This window comes from Alligator mississippiensis, chromosome 3 (genome assembly GCF_030867095.1).
Source record: "Alligator mississippiensis isolate rAllMis1 chromosome 3, rAllMis1, whole genome shotgun sequence".
NCBI lineage: Eukaryota > Metazoa > Chordata > Crocodylia > Alligatoridae > Alligator > Alligator mississippiensis.
The window spans coordinates 301,083,385-301,106,848 of NC_081826.1; the positions used below are offsets into that span (position 1 = coordinate 301,083,385).

At 46.2% G+C, this 23,464-nt stretch overlaps 1 protein-coding gene across 3 annotated transcripts in view; it reads left to right on the top strand.

Annotated features, from left to right (window-relative positions):
* UNC13B (unc-13 homolog B) overlaps positions 1–23,464 on the top strand; it is a 300,680-nt gene that overhangs the window by 48,531 nt on the left and 228,685 nt on the right. For all 3 annotated transcript variants that reach the window (XM_059725356.1, XM_059725357.1, XM_059725358.1), the window contains exons 3-6: positions 3,206–3,305; positions 7,528–7,645; positions 9,308–9,431; positions 21,470–21,543. In XM_059725356.1, the coding sequence (XP_059581339.1) occupies positions 3,206–3,305; positions 7,528–7,645; positions 9,308–9,431; positions 21,470–21,543 (416 nt within the window). The remainder of the gene's footprint in view (positions 1–3,205; positions 3,306–7,527; positions 7,646–9,307; positions 9,432–21,469; positions 21,544–23,464) is intronic.

Here is a 23,464-nt window from a genome sequence, read left to right on the forward strand (position 1 = left end):
GATCATGTCAACCCCCTCTGGCTTCCTCTTTTTATTGCCCAGCTTCTTGTCATTATCTCATTGACAAGGGCCTATCAAGGGCCTTATTTGTCTGCTTTGTAAACATTTTGACAGCTGCTCTGCGTGGTCACCGTCGGGGCTGCCAATCAAGGACAATTTTTTTTTTTTTGTCAGTTTACAAACTTTTTACTGATGACAGCTTTTTTTTTTTATTGAAACGCGTTACATAATGTAAATGTAACCCATCTATTCAGGCCTGGGACAAAGACCAGGTTCAAAATTAGGGTTCAATACCAACTGTGGTATAAAAAAAAAAAATTAAAAGGGTTGTCAGTAAAAAGTTTGCAGATTTATTAGTAAAAAAAAAAAAATGTTCTTTGGTTGGTAGCCTTGCTTGATTTTTGTAGCAGTGTTTATTTGCATCATGCGGCCCCCACCACAGAGGTCCATTACTTGCTTGCACATCCTGTTGCCCCCAACTGTTCTGCCCCCTTTCCAGCAGCCTTACCCCTGCTGGCCCTGCCCGGGCACGGATCCCCTAAGAAGGACTGCTGTCTGTCTACCTACCTGTGACACAACCGTTGCAGGCAGGCCACGGGATGCAGCAGCACGTGGCTGGGGCCTGAATGCTCCTGTTCAGACAGCAGATAGTACAACCTGCTTTGTCTGTCCTTCAGTGTTTGTCTCTGAGAGACCTTCAAGCAAGGTCCAGGTTGCTTAGGTTATTTTTTTAAGGACAGGGCAGTGCTTTTACAGAGATCAGGCAGGCATTTTTAGCCATGTCTTCGTTAAAAAAAAACCCCAAAACAGACGGTCCATACATTTGAGGACAGTTCTACCATCTTGATCCTCATTCAGTTCCTCACCAAGCCCCTCTTCTCCCTTGATGCCTGCCAGACTGTGTGATGACTGTGGCAGAGTAGGTGATGAGCTTTGGCTGTTCTTCTTCCTTCCTTTTATTAGCTGTACACCACTCCCATCAGTCCCCCTCACCCTTCCTCTGCCTCAGTTGCCAACAAAACCTAAATCACTAGCCTAACAAAATTATCACTGTCACGTGTGTGTTGCAGCCCATCCCCAGCCCTTTGTGTGTCTGTAGTGTGTCGACTCTCCACACGGGGCTGCCTCTACATACAAAACCCATTGCAAGGGGGCCCTGACCCTGCTTGCTGCCCTTGGGTGCTGCTGTAGAAATGTGTAATTCCTCCGACATGCCAGCACTTGGGACCACTGACTGAGGGCCAGGCTACTGTTGTGCCGAGCCCTGCATACACGGTGCTAAACTGCCCGGTGCCCCAAGAGTTTCCATAGTCCGCAGGCACCAGAAACTTAGAACCACAGAAAATGAGGGTGGAAGGGAGCTCAGGAGGTCACACCCAGTCCAACCCCTGCTCCAAGCTGGACCAGCCCCAACTACATCATCCCAGACAAGCCTTTGTCTACCCGGGTCTTCAACGCCTCCAAGGATGAAGACTCCACCTCCCTGTGCTTCACCACCCTCCTGGTGAAGGAGTTTTTCCTAATATCCAACCTCAACTTCCCTTGCTGCAGCTGGAGCCATTGCTCCTTGTTCTGTCGTCTGCCCCAAAGAGACCAGTGCCTTGGATGAACAGTCCATTCATCCAACCTGTACTTCCTTAGCTTGTTTAACGTCCCCACCCAAAGAAGGTTCCTAGTTGTAAGTGCTTCCACCTGCTGTAATCAAGCAGCAGCAGCACCACGCTGCTCGTGACATGGCTGTCCTGTGAGCCCACACCTGGTCAGGGACGTGCTGATGCCTTTGTCCCAGTCCTGATGCAGAATGGACCATGCTGCTGTTCCTGCTGCAGGGCATCCATGTGTCCTGTAGCCCACTGCTTCAGGATGCCCCTTGCAGTCTGCTGGGTCCTGGAGCTTGGTGAGATGGTTCCCCCCCACGGCTCCAAAAAATAAAAACCAAAAACAACCTGAGCGTGGGAGGCCAGATCTGGCTCGTTTAGTCCTGTGTTATCTTGAGCTATCTGACAGCTTGTTTTCCACAAGCAGGAGTTCCTGTTCATCGCTGACTGCAGCTTGCTGAGATGTTTGGCTGGATTCTGGCTCTGCTAGTGTAGCTGGGAGTGCCAGCCTGCAGTTTTGTTATGAATCTGAACAAACACGCTATGCTCAAATTTCCTCCGTGAGCAGATGTAGTGGGGACACTTGCTTAAATCAGGGCTGTTGTCCAAGTGCATAGCCTTTGGGCTGGGTGAACCTGCAAAAGGTTAAATCGAATCCCTTGGGCTCTTGCTTGGATGCCTCACCCCAACCTCCCCTCCACAGAGCCTCCAGAGCACCAGGGAGTCCCAGGCACTCGGTGCAGCAGTGGCGGGGAGGTCTGTGGGATGGGCTGGAGCTTGCCCTGGTGCAGCCCCTGCACCACGTGGCCCTAGGCTGCTTGGAAGTTGGACAACCCTGGCTGAAATGTCTCCTTTCTTTTGAAAGAATACGTGTCTCGTGTGAAGCTTGGCATGCCCGATGGGAGTGCCCGAGACCTTCGTTCTCCGATTGCTGGATGTTTAAACTTTTCTATCTGCCTACACCCAAGCTTCCTTCCTCTGTTACTAGTAAAGAATAACTAGCACCTTTAGAAAAAAGGAGTGGTTCGAACTCAGGCTGGGGGGAAATAGAGCAAGGTAAAATTACCAAGTTCTTTGACATTTTTTTTTTAAACACCCAAACTATCACAAGATGACAATGTAGCTTTTAGTTCAGCTGCCTTACCTTACTTCACTGACGATTTTTCTTTCTTTTTTTTTTGCTAATTTTGCTGTCAGTCATAGGTGGTGATCTTGGTCCAGAAAGTGCAGGCTGTCTCATTCCTTGTGTGCACCTTTATTTATTGCATCTATTTAAGGGTTGGACAATGGTCCTCTTCTTTGACTCTTTCTTCCCCACCTGTCTTTGTACAGGAAGTCACTTGTTCTGGTTTGCTCTTCAGGATTTAATATATATATCTATTACATTGCTGTAAATTGATAAGTAGTTATTCTCACTTTTAGATGGGAAGAATTGTTGTTTGCTCACCTGTGTATCTTGCACCCGAAGAAATTGGGGATAGCCAAATAATGCACCTGCTGGCTGCATTTCTAAGTGTACTGTATATTAAGTCAGGGTTTTATAGTGTTGCTCTTGTGAAATATGGTGATCAGTACCACCAAGTAATATTTGCCCTTTGTTTGTTTAGATAAATTTAATACATACGTGACCCTGAAAGTACAAAATGTGAAGAGTACGACAGTGGCAGTGCGAGGGGACCAGCCTTGCTGGGAGCAAGACTTCATGTTGTAAGTACAGTGTTAACCAGCAACTAAATGTGTATGAAACACTACTGTGATTTAGTGGTTGCGTGTACAGACCTGGCTGTAGCATCCTTCTAAAGCTGGGAAATTGAGCACTTTGAGCCAGGACCTGTTAAATGAAGTCTGTAAGCGCCTTATGCGTCTGTTCAGATGCACGTGCTACAGCAGACTTGTTTATTGCATAGGCTGTATAATCTAGATTTTTTTTTCTGTGAAGCAGTCTGTAAAATGACAGACCAGCAGGTTGTCTGCTCTAGGACAGAAGTTCTCTTTGCATCTGGGGAGGGCAAATCCATGGACTAATCTGCTTGACAGGTACCAGGCTGACTGTCTAAGTTTCTGATCTTGGGTTTTTTCCCCAAACTAAGCCAAGCAGGAGTTCTCCGAGCCCTCAGTTTTTTCACACCATCTGTAGGTGAACTATGTTTTGAGACTAACCTACCAGTGCTTTAGGATCTGGGAACAGGTTGTTTTGTGTCCTTCCTTGGTGGAGTCAGCAAAGGAACTGTTAGAATAAACTACAAATCTGTTCCAGCATCTGTCATTTTGGAGAACTTGGCTCTTTAGCTTGGGACAGCATTACACCTTAACCTTGTGCCCCAGCGTCCTAACGTGTAGGATGGAGCTGGTGTGAGCTGTTCCCTGTGTGTGATCTGTCTGCAGCATGAGGCTTTACCAGTATAACCACACAGACTACATTAAGAAAGATTGGTCAAGTTGTATGTAGCCTCTCTGATCCCCAGGGAATGGAACCCCGTTTCCCAAATCGCATGCCCTCACTCTAAGTACCTCCCTTGCTGCCTTGTGGATGGGAGAGCCTGGGTGGATGGACTCAGTTCCCAGCCTGGCCAGGAGCTGGGGAGAATATTCAGGTGTCAGTTTTGGGAGTAGTTTAGGGCACCTTCACTTTGGACAAACAGCTTTGCCTCTTGCCAATCCCACTCTCTCTTTGCTTGTGATCACTACCAGCGCTGTCTTTGTGCAGCTGGGAGCCGAGACGGGGCTGTTATGCCACTCCATCATTAGTTGCTAGGGACTAGGATCAGCTACCATTCTGCTTTCATCTCTGTGCTTACTGAGCAACCTTGCCAAGATGTTCCCAGCCTCACCTAGGTGACAGAACAGAGGGTCTGATGTAGGTTTTTAATGAGTGTATCCCACGTAGCATAAAGCAAGAGCATTGCACTAGCCACTGTATGCAAGGCTGACCCAAGAGAAAAACCTTCTGTTTGCATACCTGTATTGCTGTTTACCAGCCCAGCGTCTCTAATTTTCTGAAGCTGGGTGAAGTGTATTATCAACACTGTAGCTGCATGTCCCAAGGGGAGGCCGCCTGCAAAGCTGTATATGCAGTGTTTACTTAAACAAAAGATATAATAAGGGGTAAAAAGCAAAAAATCAAAGGTACTTTTTTGGCTGGTAGATTTAGTCTGAGCTTTTAATAGTTTGTGCTGCTGTACAGCTCCTTGCAAATGGCAGAGCAAGTCAGCCTCCAGTAAGCTCGTGCGTGGGATGTTTGAGAGGTGTTTATTTCCCAGACACATTATAGCACTTCCACTTGGGTTGCGGGAAGCATCCTCGAGCTCTGAAGCAGCTTTAAACTACTGGATCTCTTCAACACAGCAGAAACTGTTCTAGGACTACAAATGTTTAATACAATTATCAACTAAAACCAAAATCTTCTTATTAGCCCTAAAACAGGCTTTCCAATTTTGAGTTAAAGGTTATAAGAAGAAAACAGTTCCTATTGGTTTAAGGAGAGAGAATATTTTTTGGTCTGCTTTCTGGTTTGAAGCAATTCTTCTTCTAACCAGAAGGTGGAGAAAGGGAGATGCAGATGAAACCATCCGCACATCCGCGGCGGCAGAAACTTCTCGTTAAGATAATTCATGTATCGGTGCTTCTCCAAATTCTGAACACACCTGCAGGGAGGGTTTGCATTGGATAAAAACTCTCTGAAGAGGCTCAGAGAAGTAGAAGAGCCACCTGTAGCTTGGAAGCCATGATCTGAGCATTGCTGTAGGGAAGCTTTCTTGTTCTTCAAATGCTCAAAGGTGCAGCAAGCTTTCTCTTTGTGCTGGGAAGCCCTTGATGTAGGACAGGGAGCCTCCCCACAAACGTTCCCGGGTGCAGCGTACCTCCCAGGAGAGGTGCATGCAATTCTCCACAGGTCGCATGTGAAGCTGTAGGACAGAATCAGCTCTAGATGCTAACTTCTCAAGAAGGCAAGGCAGAAGATGGCTTGAACTAAGGATATGAGTTTGGGCAGGAAGAAGATTAATTATGAGATTTATTCCTTTATTCACTGGAAGGAGGTCGTAGAAATCTTATCTGTACCATTGATCGCAGAGGTCTTGGCTTGGCTCAGTGGGCAAATATGACACAACTTTCATCACTGCAGTAGCGAGCTATTGACCAAAATGCCGCAGCACCCTGGGGTGCCCCGAGATCCTTTCATGGGTGTTGCAGGGTGCCATACAGTGTTGACACTGTTAGGTTTACAAGTGATGTGTAAAGTAAGCCCAGAGATTTCAAACAGAAATCCATAGTTGTGTCTTTGAGTTTTTGCAACAGAAAAACTTCCCTATTTTTCTGTAATCAAAAGAAGAGTGAAAACGAAGAGTTGGCATTTTCCATGGGGGCCTCAAGTCTGTCCAGGCATGCCTCGGGTCTCAAAGGGTTGAGAACCACTGCCGTCCTGGCTGAGAGGCACGTGTCTCCTCACTTTGAGAGGAGTGAATGGAGCTGATTCAGGTATGCTGGGAGGCTGACTATAGTCATGTCACCCTCTCCTCTATACTTGGCTGCTGCCGCCACCAGAACGTCCCGTCACAGGGATGCTGTCAGATCATACGCACATTTGCAGGGTGCCTGATGGCTCCCCAGAAGCTTCCTTTTGCTCAGACAGGGGCCTCTGCTGGCAAACAGAAGGGCTTCTCCTGCTGTGGCAGGGGTCTGAATGTGGACATGCTTGCTGGGCTTCTGCTGGCAGAATTGTATAGTGGAGCCCAGACCTTTATCCCAGCTCAGGATCCCTTTCTGGCTAGGAACAGACCTTGCATTTGTGCTGAGGGTAAGTTGTGCCTGTGGCTATAAACAGATGTCACCACGTGAAGCAAATTGTCTGTGCCAGGATGTGTCCAAGCACAGCTGATCTGCTTCACTGGGAGATACAGATGTGATGCTGGGCCCCTTTCGCTCCCCGGCTCCAGGGACCCATGCTGTGGGACAGCTGCAGACAGGGGAGCTCTGGGTTCACCGCTTGCAGACATGCTGTCTGGGAATACACTAGCAGTGTTCCCCCCCTTTGTAGAGGCGTACCCTGAGTCGGGGCACGGCAGCATGCTATAGGTGCTGAGGGTATCCCCTGCTGGGGGATTCCCAGGGGCTGCCTCTGCAAACAGGTGGACCTGGGCAGGCACTTCCAGGGCTTCAGGGGCCTGATCCTGCATGCCCAGGAATGGACACTCCTAGGCTAAGCCAGTTTGGGCCCCTGAAGCTCCAGGAGCGCCTGCCTGGGACAGCTGGAGAGTACATAGCTCTCGGTTGTGTGAGCTTTCCTGCCGTAAAGCAACCAGAAGTGTGCTGCACAAAAAGGCACAATTTTGTACTGCTTGTGTCGCAGCCATAAATTTGGGGCATCAATTTTGTGGTGCAGCAAGGGACACAGGCCTCTTTGCTTGGGACTGGCATGTACACACATCACCCATCCAGTCAGGGCTTTGCAAGTGGCTGAATGCACAGTGCTTCCCTGCCATTGTTTCAATCCTGGTTCAACCATTCAGATGGACTTTGATATCCCATGACAAACTGTTAAGACTTTATCCTGTGAACCTTTTTGGATTTATCCTGGCATAATGAATGTGGCTGTCTGAATGATTACGCTTTGTCCTGGGTTATGTAGCCTCTGTGGGCATGGCTTCTGGGTCATGTGGAAGTTACCAGATGGTATCTCAGGTTTACCAGACAACGACTGGATTTCAGCTGGAAGAAATTTTCCAGTCTTGTGTGGAAAAAGTGCAGGTACATAACTTCTTCCAAGTGTGTTACCATTCCTACATTTTTTAAATGAATATGGCTGTAACTAAAGGCTATTTTCCCCAGTGGAGTGGTTCATTTGCATGTGAATGGTTGTCCTTCAGAGTAAAAATTGAAGTTTCCAGCTGCTTCCTAGTTTTTCCTCAAGTTGGTTGTTTTCTCCTTGCAGTGAGATCAACCGGCTGGACCTGGGCCTCATTGTTGAAGTGTGGAACAAAGGGCTGATCTGGGACACAATGGTTGGGACTCGGTGGATTCCACTGAAGACCATTCAGCAATCGGACGAGGTGAGCAGGCACTTAACACCGACATGGCATTTCAGATCTCTAGCATAATATTTTTCTCTCCTAGCCATGTCAGTCACATAACTACTCTATATTGGAGGCTTCTCTGAGAAGCTGGGGAGAGCATGAGGACCTATATTCTTGGACTGCAAAGGCCACTGACAAACAATATTGTATCCCTTTAGCTGTGTTTGACAGAAGCAAGCATATAAAAATGACTTAATGTCTGGAAAAAAGGCTCTTTGGGTACCTGTACATATCGCAAGGTTTAATCCTCATTAAATTAAATAGATTTATCACATTTTAATTTTGTTTATTTTGGAGCATTGCATCAGTGTTTGCACGCACTAGGTTTTTGAATGAATTGAACCTGGTCCCCAGCTGGCACCTCAGGAGAGCGGGATGGTCCCATGCTTCATCCTCCTGCCCTGGGTCCCCCACCTCATGGCCTGCCACGTTGCTGTGGGAGCAGGGAGCTGGCACATGGCACAAGGAGAGAGAGAGAGAGGAAAAAAAAAAAGCGGCAGCAATTTGAAGGGGTGAACTACAAAAAAGTCAGTGCTGTGTGGTGGACAAAGAGGTTTATTTACATGTCTTTGAATGCCTTTGTGTTTGCACACAATGAATCCATGGGCAGGACACTTTAATTTGCGGCGGGCCAAACTAAACTATGTCCGAGGCGTTTTAGTTTCATGCACAAGAGACTTTTAAAGCATCCAGAAAACCCGCTCGTGCAAACTGTTACGCTGTTGCAGTGCAAGAAAGGGCAAAAAAACATGGTGTGTACAAATGTCTTTTGAGAGCTGACTTACAGGCCACTCAAATACTGGCTCCTTACAGTTAAAAATATTGCAGCCTACCTTGGTGATGTCTAAAAGCCTTTGTACTAAAGATAGGGTTATTATGGCCCTTTTAACAGAGATGCATTAAGTTTTCAGTCCCTGGCTTGAGGACTCAGCCACTTAATATTGCTTTTACTATACTATTGTTAGTAGTGGGCACCCAAGTTTCTTTAAATAAAACTACACAACATAGTCATGGTGATTTGGAAGATATGGGAATTCACAAACTCTTAACTACTGAAGTCAGAAGTTCTCAAGGCTGGATTGATCCTGCTTATTCATTTTTATATATCCCATTTTAATGTTTCTGGATATTATTTAAAATGCAGCGATGACTGAGTTAGACCTTATAAAGCAGGAAGCAGGCATTAACTTTGTCAGGCAAATTAAATATCCACAAGGAGATGGGAGGGAAACCAGATCTCTGGCCTCGCAAATTGGTTCTGGCTAAATTCTCTCGGGAGTCCTGACTGGTTGTTTTGAATACTTCACGCGAACTTCCAGCCAGCGGTGAATAGTTTCACTTCCGTTCCAGTTTTAATTTTCCATTTCCTGATTTTGGCGGAGGTCTGGAAATGATCCTGTAGAATCCGTTTATGCAAAGCTCCAGAAATGTATTGGTGATGGGAATAGTGAAGAGAATAACAATGGGCCTCTTTTAGGAGTCAAGGCTTACTAGATTGTCTTGCTAATCTTATTGCTCCTGTTGGGTTGTCCTGGGACTCGTTTCGCTAACAAATGTCTAACAGAATTCACTGTGAGGACGGCTACCTGGGTGTAGGAACAGGCCCAGAGGGTTTTATATATGGCTTATGACTTGCAGGAGGGCCCTGGGGAGTGGTCTACGCTGGAGGCAGAGGTGGTGATGAAGCACGATGAGATCTGTGGGACCAGAAAACCAACTCTACATAAAATTTTGTTGGACGCAAGATTTGAATTACCTTTTGGTGAGTGTTTTTGCTGAAAGCTACAGTGGGAGGGAAAACACTTGGTCTCATTAGTCTCTTCCTGAAATACTTCAGTGCAGGTGAAACTGGAGTTATGACTGTTTCCGTGTTAATCCTTCCTTACCTAGATAGCTAACCTAAGGGGGATTGAATAGTTAACCTAAGAGGCATTGAGGGTCTCTGTGCTGGCAATCCTTAGCTTTGCATCTGCTACTGTGAGCAGAAGTGCCAGACGTTTCAGGAGTACGTGACAAGGTATTTCTGAAGCAGGGAATAGTCATTTCAAATCAAGTTTTTTTTCATTCTGAATGTTTCAGAGAATTCAAAGAGATGTTACACCATTTTACCCTAGCAGCAGCCAGTCATTTAGGGTCTTCAGGCTCATTCCCGTTAGGAGGAGGAATTGTCAGTGGAGTCAGATGTTTCGGGTTTGGTTTTTCTGCAGTCCTGTTGACTCGCGGTGAACGTACAAAACCCTGTTTCCCAGAACACAGCAGAAATGTAACGAGAGCAGTGTCTTATCTCAGAGAGATGAACTCCTCCTCTGTTCAGCACTTAACTCCCAAAACTTAGCTTTCCCTCCTAGCCTTGCTTCCAAATGCTTGCTATGAACCTTACTTTCTGCCCTTTTTTCCTCTGCTTTTCTGGATCTTTTTGCCTGTTTGGCCCCTGGCACATATTCATTTATAAGTGCAATGGGATATGATCCCCAGTCCCAACAATCCACACCTGCATGGCAGAAGTGATTTTTTTTTTTTTGGGCAGATCAGGATTAGATCCTAATTGCCTGTGCAGGGGGACCCTGAGATCATGATCCTGTCCCCCTCCCCTCCCCTGGCAAGATGAAAGCTGGGTGCCTGCAGGGCTGGGGCTGGGGCCAAGGCTAACAATCAGCTCTGGTCAGGCACCGAATGGTCTCCAACTGACCCTGGTGCAGTCCAGCGAGATCCTGGTGCAGTCCCAGGCCAGAGCCAACTATTGGTTGAAAGTTGGTCCCGACCCCAGCCTGCTTCTCTTTCAGTCTTAAGGCACCACACAAATCAGCTATAAAAACGTTTTACATCCTATGTAAATGGATTGTGTTGAATCGGTTTATTTTGAGGAACTACCCCAGTTGTAAAGCTGTTACTGTACGCTGACACAGAAAAACTAGCTTAGGAAAGGCTCAGTCACTTAAGTGGCCAAAATACACTTGGGACTTTCACTACCTCCTTCTCAAACCTTTTAGCAGCTCTCGGGAAGTCTAGGGGCTTGGAGCTGCCATTTGCATCTTTGGTTAATCAATTCGACTGCTAAGCATTTTAAACAAATGCATTTGTGTAGAAGCTGATCTTTGCGTTTCTAGTTTTACATACCTCTGCTGCAGCGAGCTCCCCGCTGGTCTGAGCAGCCCCCCTCTTACAGTCAGAGCGGTTGTGCAATCTGTGCGGGCCCGTGGGGCGCCTGGCTCTTCAGTGGAACGCCAAACCTGGAAAAATTGCTGGCCAGGTTAGGCCGAATGTTATTTCATGTCCCTCCCTAGTGTGTAAGCAGGATGTAAGATTTGGCCCCGAGTTTAAGAACCATGTAAATGCTATTTTTGGTTCTGAAAGCCATATCAGAGTCACTTGATTGTGTGCAGATAGCTGGATGATGCAAAGCAGACTGAACACAGTGTTTTGAAATTTTGCAGTCGGCATTATGCTCTGATTTGGGAATCCCAAGTGAGGCTGATGAGACCTGCCCATCTTCTTCATCTAGTAGTAGCTTCTCTATGTGTGAGGTTGAGCCAGGAAGGAGTCTGTCCTTTTCCTATTAAAAACTCATCCAGAGACTCACTTCTGCCAGTTCCGGCAAGAGAAAATGTGTTGCTTAAAACAGCCTTGTAAATAGTAGCCACGTCCATTGATCTTCAACCTGATCATCCTGCTTGTATCTTGTATCCCTTATCCATGCCTCAAGACACAGGCGAGTTAAACGGGGATCTCCAGGCCTGTGTTTGGGAAGTGTGTGGCAGAATGAGGGCACTGCTGCGACGTCGGACCAATTGCATTAAACTTTGTGGGATAAATTAATCTTGTTTCAACAGAAATGTTGAAGACAACAGTAGAGAGAGACTCGGTTTCCCTTGGAAAAATCATAGCCTTCTCTAAGGAACGTGAATTTAAAAATATGTCAGTTGAGGCTGTTCCCCTCTGGTTAGGTTTTTTCCCCTTTTGTCTTGTTAGTCTTGCCATGGGTGATTAGAAAAGGGTGCCAAGGGGGGAGCTACGTTTGGTGCAGGGCACAAGTCATTTGCTAGGAGATGGTTAAAACGATCTCTGCTGTGGCATAGCACTGTCTAGTTGTCCAGACTTTTGGCTTCTGTTTTTCTCCCCCCTCAAGCTCCCACATAGCCAGGAGGAGAGGGAGGACTAAACCAACTCACCGCGGCAGTCCCTATGTTTGCAGCTTTCTTTGCAGAGAATACCGCGATTCTGAGAACAGCTCCATGTTTCCAAGCGTTATTTAGGAATCTGTATATCGCATTTCCTTCCCCAGGTGAAGACCTCCCGAATAGGATAAAATGGACAAGATGGGTGTGGTACGTGTGTGTGTCCACGTGTGGTTTTAGCATGCTTGCTTTCTGAGTGTAATGCAGTAGAATTTGAACAAAGCCGCTGGTTAGCGATTTCCAAGGACAGAAGATGGAGTGTGCTGTGCTTTTGTTGGGCAATGCTTTCTTCCTTTTCCGTCACTTCTGCTCCATTCCCCATCAGCTGCGTTTAGAAACTGCACATGAACCAAAGAGGCTTGACTCCACGCACCCTGCACACTGCTGGGTCTTCCTTTCAGTATTATGGAAACGCTGCCTTTGCTTAACACAGAAGGAATGCCCTCTTTCCCCTTCCTCCGTCCCCCAACAAACGTGTGAGCCGCTGCTGTACACAAGATGTTTTCCATGGTTCGTCTCCACTCTCTCGCACTGCCATTCAAACGCTTCGCCCTTCCTCCTGTGCATGCTGTACCCCGGCGCCCATGCCTGCTGTGCACATGAAGTAACAGCTTTTTGCTTTTGTCCTCTCAGGCAGGGCTCGGGCTATCTTTGCTCAGTTCTATTTTGAGCACTATTTGAGCACTTTTCTGCAGGTTGGCCTATAAGGCCATTGCTGAATTTGCCTAGAAATGGTTTCCTGGCTTGTGAGTGCCCCATTGCCACCTCTGTTGCACCAAAGTCACCCTGGTTGAAATGCTGCCGCTCAAGTCTGACTCTGCTTTCTTGAAAGCGAATGAAGACGAGCATACACAGTCTGGCACTGACTTGCCCGCAGACACTGTTGGAGGAGGAAAGCTACACCCCCAGTTATCAGCTGTTTTGAGACTTGGCAAATTTGTCAGGATCTGGCCTTTCAGGACTACGTTATGCTCTGTGACAACTTTCCCACTGCAAAGGAAAGATAGGCCACACAGCGAGGAAACCATTATGGCTGCATCAGGAGCTCTTCAATGAGCTGCAAATAATCATAAGAAAAAAGGTATAAAAACCAGACTAAGAGAAAATGAATAAAGATGCGTATAAAGGAAAAGCACAAGCAGGGAGAGAGAATCAGAAAGGCTAAGGTGTAAAATAAGTTTCAATTATAAGGGACATAAAAGGCAATATAGAAAGGCTCTAGGAATATGTTAGAAGTAAGAGGAAGATGAAAGAAAGTGTAGTTTATTGCAAAATGGGAAAGGAGAGCAAATAATAGATAATGCAGGGGAGACATATATTTAATGTCTCCTTTGCATGAAAAAGGCTAATTGTGACCAGATCCTTGCATCCATTTTAACAATGAGAAAATGGCAAGCCAAAATATGAGGACAAAAATGGGTAAAAGAGATCTGTAAAAGTTTAAATATGTTTAAGTTGTCAGGGCCTGACCAAACTCGCCCTAGAGAGCATAAGGAATAACCAGAGTAATTGCTGAATGGTCAGTGCTTTTTCTAGAGGACGGGGTGATTCCAGAGATTGTCTGGAAGAAATCATTAGACAATCACTTCGAGGGTTTCTATTAATTTATCTTAAGGCTACAGCTGACCTTGGTATGCTGTTCCTGACAAACTCATTGCATTTTTTTCTTATGGGGTAATTGGCCTAGTGCATAAGGGGAAGGAGATGTGAGATATTGTGATTTTTAATAAGGCTTTTGCTACTGCACCAGCCAGTCTCATAAGCAAGCTAAGGAAATGAGGCCGATATCTAATCATCACATGGTGCATGCAGAAGTGGTTGAAAATGATAGTCAAGAGTAGAGAGAGGTAGTTAGCTGAGTTAGTCTGAAGTCCGGGTAGAGAGATGCACTTTTTACAGACCAACTAAAGTAGACCAATTAAACAAGCTTGTGCTCTGTTTACACACGCTCTCTCACACTCAAAGAGTAGCCGTTGATGGTTTACAATCAGATTGGGAAGGCATTTCAAGTGGGGTCCTGTGGGGGTCTGTTCTAGTCTATATTTGCATGGTGAAACAGCAGGTACGCTTGGATAACTTGCTGATGGCACCAACTTGGCATGGCTTGCAAGTCTTCTGGACGACAGCCTCAGAACTCAAAATGGTCTTGACGTTTGTGACCCAGCCTGAAGTCATCTGCACAGAAGTCAAAGCCAGATGCAAAGTGCTGTACTTACGAGAAATTTTAAATGCAAATTAAAAGTCCAAACACCAATTAATTGACAAGGCAGAAGGATTGCAGAAGAGTATCTGGAGGTTAAAATTTGAGTCATGGTGATGTGGTAGGAAAAGGTGTTGAATCTCATCTAGGATGTATTAACAGAAGGGTTTATATGTAGACACGGGAGGTAATTTTATTTTGCCAGCTGGAGAGTCCTTGGGTGGAGTATTGTTTAGTCTGGCCCCCAAGCTTTCAAAAAGACCAACGGGAAAGTCGAGCAGAGCAACAGGAGCGATACTGTTGGGAAACGTGACGTGGGGAAAGGTTGAAGAAATTGGATTTCTTCATGAGAAAAAGAGCAGCTGTGGGGAACGAGGGACACCATAAGCCTGATGACATAACCATTTGATGGAGCATAATGATCGCTTGCTCTCCATGAGCCCGGCAGGAGGAGGTAGGCAAGTGCAATTTGCAGAAGGGGAGGTTTAATTTGCATATGGGGGGGAAAAAACTTTTGAACTATTAGAAATGAGACTTCTCTGGGAATATTTTTTCATTGGACCAGCTGCAGAGTTGACAGAGATATTAGACAAGCTTTTTGGCACAGTGTCCTTCCTTAGGCCTGGGGGAGCACACATGTAGCTTCAGCTAAATACCAGGTAGAACAATTGCTCTCGTTTTAATCCTGTTCTATTAATGAAAGTGAGCACTTCCCAGGAAGTGGGGAAAGAAGCTCTGGAGCAAGGAGAAGTTATCAGAAGTAGTTAAGAAACACTTACTCGAGATATGTCTAGGTATGTAAAAGTATACGGTCGTTCAAAAAGGAAGGGGCTGTTTAACTCTGTAGCAAAGGGGAGTAGCTTAAAGGATAATGAGCTAAAAAACTAAAATCTGAAAACTGCCTTTACCCAGCAAGGCGAAAGATTTATATGCAGTGAAGAGAAACCCAACAAGGACAGTCCACCAAAGAGACTATCTTTGGACGAGCCCCTGAGTGCCCTGCACAAATCTCCTGCACCACTAAAGGAAGATAGATCCCCACTGACTGCAGACCTGCTATGCTCTAAAATGAGCTCTCAAAGAAAAGACAGCTATAAAACAGAAGGAAAAAAAAAGAAGTCCTAACATTTGTTTTAAAAAGGGTAAGATTTGATTAGTATATAATTTGATAATAAACTAGTGGATTATTTTTTCAATATGTTAAGATTTCTTACTTGGTTTCAGCCCATTATTAAAGGAACTGCTGTCATCAGTTCAGATCAGAAAAGATTAAAAAAATAAAACTAATTCAATTCTAGATCAAATCAGCACTCAATGTCCCTGACTCGGGCAAAAATGGAGAAGCGATCCATTAGTTTCATAAATAGGCTGACATTTTTACAGAGTGCCAGGATGCAAACCAGGCGGCCCCCCGCGCCACCAGAACTACTTTTACCTAATGTATTCTGTACACTAATGGATGCAACTCCCTCTGCAGATTGTAGGTGGAAATGAACAAGATGAAAGTCTCTTCTCTCTTGCTCCTTATTTACCGCAAAGTCATAATTGTTGCCAATAAGTCTCGTGGGCATTCAGAGCTTCTACTTACCTGGGCAGCTAGTTCAGCTGTGGTACATTAGGTGACTCACTTTGATGGCCATGCTATTTCTGATAAAGGCATTAATATTTTACCAGGGCAGATTAGTTCATCCCCCTCAGACCTAATTATATTGGAGTGCAGTTTTTTGACTCTGAGTACACCAAAGACAGGTCACAGAGACAGTCCCACTTTTTTTTTCCTCTGTTATATATGCAGTATCTTACAAAGGAACCAAGTTGGCTAGAGTTGCAAACACTCTGCAGGGAACAACTAGGATCAAGAGTGACCTAGATAGCCTGGAAGAATGGTTTGCAATCATGACGTCTAACAAAGACCAGTGCAAAGTTCGGCACTTCACAGAATAATGGCATGCACAAATATAGACTGGAGAATGAGTGGCTAGACTGCAGGGAAGAACTTGGGCTGTCACAGTACACCATCGTAAGCTGAATATGAGCCAATAATGTGCCCTATCTGGAAGAAGAAAAAAAAAGCTAGCAGCATAATGGCTTGTATGAAGATGTGTTGCTTGCAAATCAAAGGGAGTGATTCTTCTGCTCTATTCACAGAATCATAGAAAATGAGGGTTGAAGGGACCTCAGGCAGTCATGTCTAGTTCAACCCCCTGCTCCGAGCAGGACCAGACCCAACTGCATCATCCCAGCCAAGGCTTTGTCTACCTGGGGCTTAAACCTCCAAGGATGGAGAGTCCACCACCTTTCTAGGCAACCCATCCCAGTGCCTAACTACCCTCCCTCTTAGTGAGAGAGTTGTTTCTAACATCCAACCTATAAGTCAGCACTGGTAAGGTCTCACCTGGAGTCCTGGGTTCAGTGTTGGGCCCTGCACTTCAAGAAGGAAGTGGACAATTAGAGTCCAATGCAGAGAGACCAAAACGATTAAGGGCCTGTGAGGCAAGATCAGTGAGGAAAGACTGAAAGGGTGGGGGTTATTTAGTCTGAAGAAGAGAAGACTTGGGGGAGGGGGGAGGGGCAGGAAATTTGATAAGTCTTTAACTTCCTGAAGGGCAATTATAGAGAGGATGGAGATGGGTTTTTCTCTGTGGCCATAGGGAACAGGACCAGGAGCAAAGACTTCAAGCTGCATTAGGGGAAATGAAGTAATGGAGTTGGAGATGAGGAGGGACTTTCTGACTAGGATGGTGGTCAAGCACTAGAACAGGCTGGCTCCCTAGAGAAGCTGTGAATCTCCATCCTTTAAAATTTTCAAGAGCAGGTTGGGCAGACACTTATCTGGGACAGTTTATAGATTTCATAGACATTAGGGGCTGGAAGGGACCTCATGAGATCGTCGGGTCCAGCCCCCCACCATAGGCAGTAAGTCAGGTGGGATCAAGTGACCCCAGCAAGAAATAAATCCAGCTGTTTTTTGAAGGAGTCCAGAGTAGGTGCTTGCGCTACCTCGGGGGGGTTTGCTTCAGACCCTGGACATGCACACCGTAAAGAACTGTTTTTCTTATGTCCAGTCTAAATCAGCCTTCCTGGAGTTTATGACCATTAGACCCTGTTATCCCTTGGGGAGCTCTGGTGAACAGCTGTTTTCCCAGGTCCTGATGTACCCCTCTTATGAAGTTGTAGGATGCCACCAAGTTCCCCCCGAGCCTTCTCTTCTCCAGACTGAAGAGTCCCAGGTCCCGCAGCCTCTCCTTGTACAGCCTGCCCTCCAGGCCTTGGATCATATGAATAGCTCTCCTCTGGACTGTCTCAAGCTTTGTCACATCCCTCCTGAAGTGGGGAGCCCAATACTGGATGTAGTACTCCAGCTGTGGTCTCACCAGGGCCGAGTAAAGCAGGATGATGACACGGGGAGCTAGGTCAAAGGCCTTCTTGAAGTCCAGATAAATGATGTCCACATCATCTCGCTTGTCCAGGGCACATGTTACCTGGTCATAGAAGGAGATGAGGTTGGTCAGGCAAGGCCTGTCAGTCACAAAGCCATGTTGGCTGGCATTCAGAAGCTTGCCTTCTGTCAGTCTGGTGTTGATGGATCCCTTGACAACTTTCTCAAGGATTTTTCCAGGGATGGACTTAAGACTGATTGGTCTGTAGTTCCCCGCGTCATCGCTCCTCCCTTTCTTGTAGATAAGGACCACATTGGCTCTTTTCCAGTCATCTGGGACCTTGCCCAAGTGCCATGATTTTTCAAATATCTCTGCCAAGGGGGATGCAATGATGTCTGCCAGCTCTTTCAAGACCCTCAGGTGCATTCCGTCTAGGCCCGCAGACTTTTGAATGTCGGTTCTCAAGGTGTTCCCTCACCTGATCCACGTCAGTTTTGGGCCCAACACCAGCTCCCAAATTGGTTTGTGCCATTTCTGGTAGTGTGATCCTCCTGGGAGGGTGAAAAACCGATACAAAAAAGTCATTTAGGAGGTTGGGCCTTTCTTGGGCATCTGATGTCAGTTGCCCCATTGGATCTCTCAGGTGCCCAATACTGTCTTTGTTCTTTTTCCTACTTCCCACATATCTGAAGAAGGACTTTTTGTTGTTCTTGATCCCCGTAGCTAGCCTAAGTTTGGTTTGTGCCTTGGCATTTCTCGACTGCTCTCTGCAGGTGAGGGCTAGTGCAGAGTAATCCTCTTTGGTAATGCTTCCTGTTTTCCAGCTGGTATAGGCTACTTTTTTGAGCTTAATGAGGTCCAACAGTTCCTTATTCAGCCATGGGGGCTTCCTTGTGCATTGACTGTATTTCTTGCGAGAAGGGATGACTTTGCCCTGTGCTTCAAGGATTATGTTTTTGAGCGATGACCATTCCTCATGTACTCCCTCTTCTTGGGGGGGGTGGGGGTGTACGGCCTCTGATTGCCTGACTGACCAGTTCTCTCAGCTTGCAGAAGTTGGCTTTTCCAAAGTTAAGGACTTCTGTTTTACTGAGGGGTTTGCCTGCTCTTTGGTGAACTAAGAAGGTGACTGATTCATGGTTGCTGTCACCAAGCTTCCCCTCGATCTGCAGATCACTCACCAGGTCCTCCCCTTTGGCCAGGACGAGATCCAGCAATGCCTCTTCCCCTAGGCAGTCCGAAGACCTCATGTGTTAGGTAGAGGTCACTGATGTACGTGAGAAAACTATGCGACCTGTCAGACTTGGCCATGTGCTCATCCCAAGAGATGTCAGCAAAGTTGAAGTCCCTCATGACGATCAAGCATCAGGAGTGTGAGGCTTCGACCAGTTCCGTATTGAATTCCTGATCTAAGTCTTCCTCTTTTTGAGGGCGTCTGTTGTATACTCCTACAAGTAAGTCACCCTCCCCACGTTCTCCTCGTATCTTGACCCAGAGGGTCTCAAGACACCCTCCCTGGTTTGGAAACTCAATCTGCAGGGAGGTGAGCTGATCTTTGATGTAAAGAGCCACACCCCCACCCCTCTTCCCCACACGGTCTCTCCTATACCAGGTGTAACCCTCTACTGCCACCGATCAATCATAGGTGGAGTCCCACCAGGTCTCCGTAGTTCCTACAAAGTCATAGTCATTATCATAGGAGAAAGGGAAGTTCCTCATGCTTGTTTCCCAAGCTCCTGGCATTTGTGTACAGGCAGTTGAGTCTGCCATGTGAAGCCCAATGCTTCCCTGAGGGGTTAAGAGGGACCTTTCCTTGGGCTGCTTTAGTCGAGGATGTTCCTGCCTTGATCATGAACTAGACCTTGTGAGGCCCCTCCCAACCCTATGTTTCTGTGATCCTATATTGGAGAATTCTGGTTTGTCTCAGGTCTGAGTCACAGATCATATAATTGGATTCCTATATGCTTGATCATTCAAGCAAGTGATGCCCTCCAGCCAGATTTCATTTAAATACTAGTCCAAATGCCTGTGGAGATAATTTAGGAAACTGAACTTATCCTGAATAAGCAGCCTTGACTGGCTTTATGGAATTCCAGGCCTTGTGGAAGGCATGCTGATGTCTTGCCTTCTGACAGGAACATGTCTTCTAAACAGATTTTGACAAGAGGGCAGCAATGCAGCAAATATCAGAAGAAGCATCTACCTTTTGTATGTATTTATTATTATTAGAGAGCAGTGATACTTATTGACGTGTTTCCCAAGGAAGAGAAAGCAGGCTCTGGTTCTCCCTCATAATGCAGAATGAATGAGAATGTCCTGGGAGACGGTATCAAAAGCCTTGCTAAAGTTGCGGTATGTCACCTACTGCTCTCACCCCACCTCCAAAACCTAAGCCACTGATGTGGAAGCAGAAAATGAAGTTTGTTAAGCATACCTTTTATCTGATAAATCAATGTTACCTGTTCCTTATTACCTTGTCTTCTAGGTGCCCTGATATGCTCCAGTATCTTTTTGGGTATGGCCTATCTGTAATAACTTGGTTTCCCTTTTTTTTCCCGTTTTTAAAAGATAGGCGTTGTTGTTGCCCTTTTTTGGTCTTCTGAGACCTCAAATGACTTTCACAAGTTCCCAATGATAATAGCTGATGGCTCCGCAATTCCTTCAGGCAATTTTTTGAGTCCTTTCTAAGTTGACTGTCATCTGGTCCCACATGAAAATGTCTGCTGACACTGGATTTATGACCTAGATACCTTGTTCCAGGCAGACTCAAACCCTCATACCAGCCATGCCCCCTCCATTCAATAATAGGCAATTTTTATTGATATACAATGATAGCACATAAGAACCATGCAGGCAAGACCAACAAAATAACCTCCCTAATTATATCTACCAGGCCTAGAGCTGTCACAGAGGGAAGGTATATCTGGCCAATACGTGGCCAATGTCAGATGTTGGCACCCTGGAGGCTGAGGACCAAGTCCCTTCCCCCCACCGGTGGGGTGGGTGAGATGGGCTGGTGGTGTGCCCTTTGTCCACAGTGTTTGGGTTCCCCCATTGGGGACCTTTTGCTGCTCTGAAATCTCTCCTTTTATATCCTTTTGTCCTTTCTGATGACCCTTTATCTCTGGATATCATTGATTGGTCTCCCTGTGGTTGTCATACTGTCCACGTTCTGTCCTGTCAGCACGTGCCTGTGTTCCAACAAGCCCATCACATGTGCATATCTTCATTTGGGAGTTTCTGGTCTCTTAATTTGGTCTGTCCACCAGAACCCAAAATCCCAAGGGCTCTGCAGTTGGGCACTGTGACCTGGTGTCAATGCTGCAGAGCCCCTTGTATCTGTTTGGGTACACTGTTCACATTATGAAACAGCATGGTACATGTCTTCAATTTCCCAGCCGGTGTGTCTGCTGGCTTCAGACACAGTGGTCCTTGAAGGAATCTTTGTTACAAACAGGCTTTTAGAAACCAGTTAACCTCTGCTGTTGCCCTGGACCATTATTCTAATGCAATATCTACTTTACCTACAACCCAATTCCCAAAAGCAAACCTCCTAAATATTATTTTCTAGTCATCAATATCTGAAGGTGTTCTTTCGGAAAGGGAGAGTTCAAGTCACTGTTTTCTGGAAGTCGTACCGCTAGAGCAGAGGCCCTTGTTTTCCTCAGGTTGTGTTACCAAGTGTGTAGTTTGTTCATGATTTTAGTGTCCTTTCTAGACTACTTGAGCTCAGTACAAACTGGGTCAGATTCTCCTTTTCCTCTCTGGTCTGTGTGTTTGGTTAACTAGATATGAACTAGAAGTAATGTTCTCCTCTCAGGCAAGCTAGATCTGCTGTTCAGAACTTGTGTTTTACATTTGATTCTGGTATCAAGCATTCGCTGAGTCTTTCAAAATTAAATTCTGCCTGGCTTTGTGGTGTGCTCTAAAATTGTTCTTTTGGTCTGTTGTCACTGCTAAAGTTTGTATTAATAGTAAATTATCTCCAAGTCTTGCTTTATAACTAAATCAATGCCAGTAAGTCATGCTTTTGCTGTTCTTCTAGATATCCCTGAGGAGGAAGCCAGATACTGGACCAAAAAATTAGAACAGATTAATTCCATGGGAGATCATGATGAAGTAAGTATTGTACTTGAAAGATGTTGGTCACTGAAGTAGGAGTCTAGCCTAAAATTTCCCAGAACATAATATAGTGCTACTCTGAATTTCTATAACAAGTAATTTTAGGTAAAAATTTCCTTCAGTATTCATTGCACTATCCTTCTGAACCATTCCCTTTAATTTTGTGGTGTTAATGCTAACAAAAGCATGAAGCTTTTCATCGTTAGATGCATTGGAGTGTGACAATTCTGAACGGAGATTCTTTTTTGTGTACATAAATTTTAAATTAAAGACGCATCACTGCCTACTTGTCGTCGGAGCGAGGCAGCTCCTGGCAGCAGGGCTTCATTAGGTTCTGTTTATTTAAATCCTGAAAGAAGTATTTTCAGTTTCTTAGCTTGTGTGCAATGCAGAGTGAGGAGACTTTGGCCTGTTGTTCTGGAGCTAAAGGAGTTTATTGGATCATGGTTTTAGTGGCTTGTTATAATTTCATTAAAAACTTCTCAGATTCTTCTGCTTTCCTGTTTTGTCTGGTAGTGGGGAGGGGGGAAAGCCCCTTGTTTTGGATTTGAGTACAAGGTGGTGGTGGGGGGAGGTGGGGACAAGCAGCTGCTGTGACATTGGTTGCAATTGTGGCAAGTGGTAATGTGGGGGCCAAGGTGAGGCTGCCTGACTCCCCAGCCATGCTATCCTCATTACAGTGGCGACAGTGGGGAAGAGCACCCTCCAACACTTAAATTATGTGCATGGAAAATTAAGAAACTTATACATTGTTCATATATAGAATCTAATTATTGGCAGGGGGAGGCGGGGGTTGTCTTAAATTTCATGTAGTCTTGCATTTGGGTAAAAATATGGTACCTTCACCGAGTTGTGAAATGAAGTCTGTCTGGCTCCCTGAAGGTGATAGTCATGTTCTTAGGTGAAGGCTTGCATTTCTTGCTCTTAAACTTTGTAACCTAAGCCAGGGGAATGTGAATACAGTGTTAACCAGAAGCATAATAAAGCCCCTTTCTTCACCAGTATAGTATTAGTTTTAAGTAGTGCTTATGGTATGAGAAGGGTTTTGAAGTGTTGGAGCAGCATGTACTTCTAACAGAGTAATTATTAATCAGGGTGCTGCAGCAATCTTTTTAAGGATGTTGTGGGGTGCTACACAGTGTTAGCACAAGGGCAAACCCAGAGAGAGTTTCATAGTTGGTCGGGTCAGAAGGGACCTGAGCAGATCATTAAGTCCAACCCCCTGCCATGGCAGGAAAGAGCACTGGGGTCAAACAACCCCGGCTAGGTGTCTATCTAGCCTCCTTCTGAAGACCCCCAGGGTAGGAGCCAGCACCACTTCTCTTGGAAGTTGGTTCCAGGTCCTAGCTGCCCTGACAGTGAAGTCGCGCCTCCTGATGTCTAGTCTGAATCTACCCTCTGCCAGCTTGTGACCGGTATTTCTAGTCACTCCTGGCAGTGCTCGGGGGAACAGGGACTCCCACATTGCCTGCTGGTCCCCCCTGACTAGTTTGTAACAGGCCACCAGATGCCCCCTCAGCCTTCTCTTGTGGAGGCTGAACAGGTTCAGGTCCCGTCGCCTCTCCTCGTAGGGCCTGCCCTGCTGCCCCTGACCATGCAAGTGGCCTCCTCTGGCCCCTCTCCATGCTGTCCACACCCCTCCTGAAGTGTGGCGCCCAGAACTGGACGCAGTACTCCAACTGCGGTCTGACCAGTGTCACGTAGAAGGGGAGGATCACCTCCTTGGACCTGCTCGAGATGCACCTTTTGGATGCACGACAAGGCGCGGTTGCCCTTCCTAACTGCGTCCCCACACTGTCGGCCCATGTTCATTGTGGCATCAATGATGACTCCAAGATCCTTTTCTGCCTCTGCGCTGACGAGAAGGGAGTTCCCCAGCCTGTAGGTCTGCTGCTGGGTCTTCCTCCCCAGGTGCAGC